The 563-nt window shown below is 63.2% G+C and overlaps 1 protein-coding gene across 1 annotated transcript in view; it reads left to right on the top strand.

Annotated features, from left to right (window-relative positions):
* Positions 1-378: 378 nt before the first annotated feature.
* Polq (DNA polymerase theta) overlaps positions 379-563 on the top strand; it is a 170,505-nt gene continuing 170,320 nt past the window's right edge. The window contains exon 1 of the mRNA XM_004642235.2: positions 379-541. Coding sequence (XP_004642292.1) covers positions 379-541 — 163 coding nt within the window. The remainder of the gene's footprint in view (positions 542-563) is intronic.

The raw sequence follows: 563 nt of genomic DNA on the forward strand, positions 1-563 counted from the left end.
AAGCGAACACTGAATCTACCTCTTACGGAAAGCTCATTGAGCAGAAATGGACAAAAACAGAAGAAACGTTTTTAGTCCAGTACGATTATAAACGGAACGATCCCGGCGCTTTCTAGGTTCGACCTCAGCCCTCACTATCCCAGCCGCCTAGGCTGGAGGCCGGAAGTCTGGAAGCGACGCGAGCCGCTCTTCCCCGCGTCTCCACTCTATGATTCTCAGGTTACTCTTGCCACGAAGCACTCGATGGTTCCGGGGCGGGCTGGCGGGTCTGAATTTGAAGAGCGGCGGGAAGCAGTTGGTGACATCTGTCACTAGGCCGGGGTTCTCCCGAGAACGGGGGCGCTGGGGCTATGCTGCGCTCTACACAACCGACGAGGAATGAGTCTTCCGCGCCGGAGTGGGAAGCGGCGGCGTTCCGCATCGGACTCAGACTCGTTCCCCGGGAGCGGCGGTGACCGCGGCGTCAGTCCGCAGCGCCCAGCCGGGCTGGTGCTGAGTCCGCCCCCGGGCCTGGGGCGCAGCCCGGCGGCCGCAGGTGCAGGTGCTTCCCGGGGCGCGCGCCC

This window comes from Octodon degus, unplaced genomic scaffold (genome assembly GCF_000260255.1).
Source record: "Octodon degus isolate 3935 unplaced genomic scaffold, OctDeg1.0 scaffold00147, whole genome shotgun sequence".
NCBI classification, from domain to species: Eukaryota; Metazoa; Chordata; class Mammalia; order Rodentia; family Octodontidae; genus Octodon; species Octodon degus.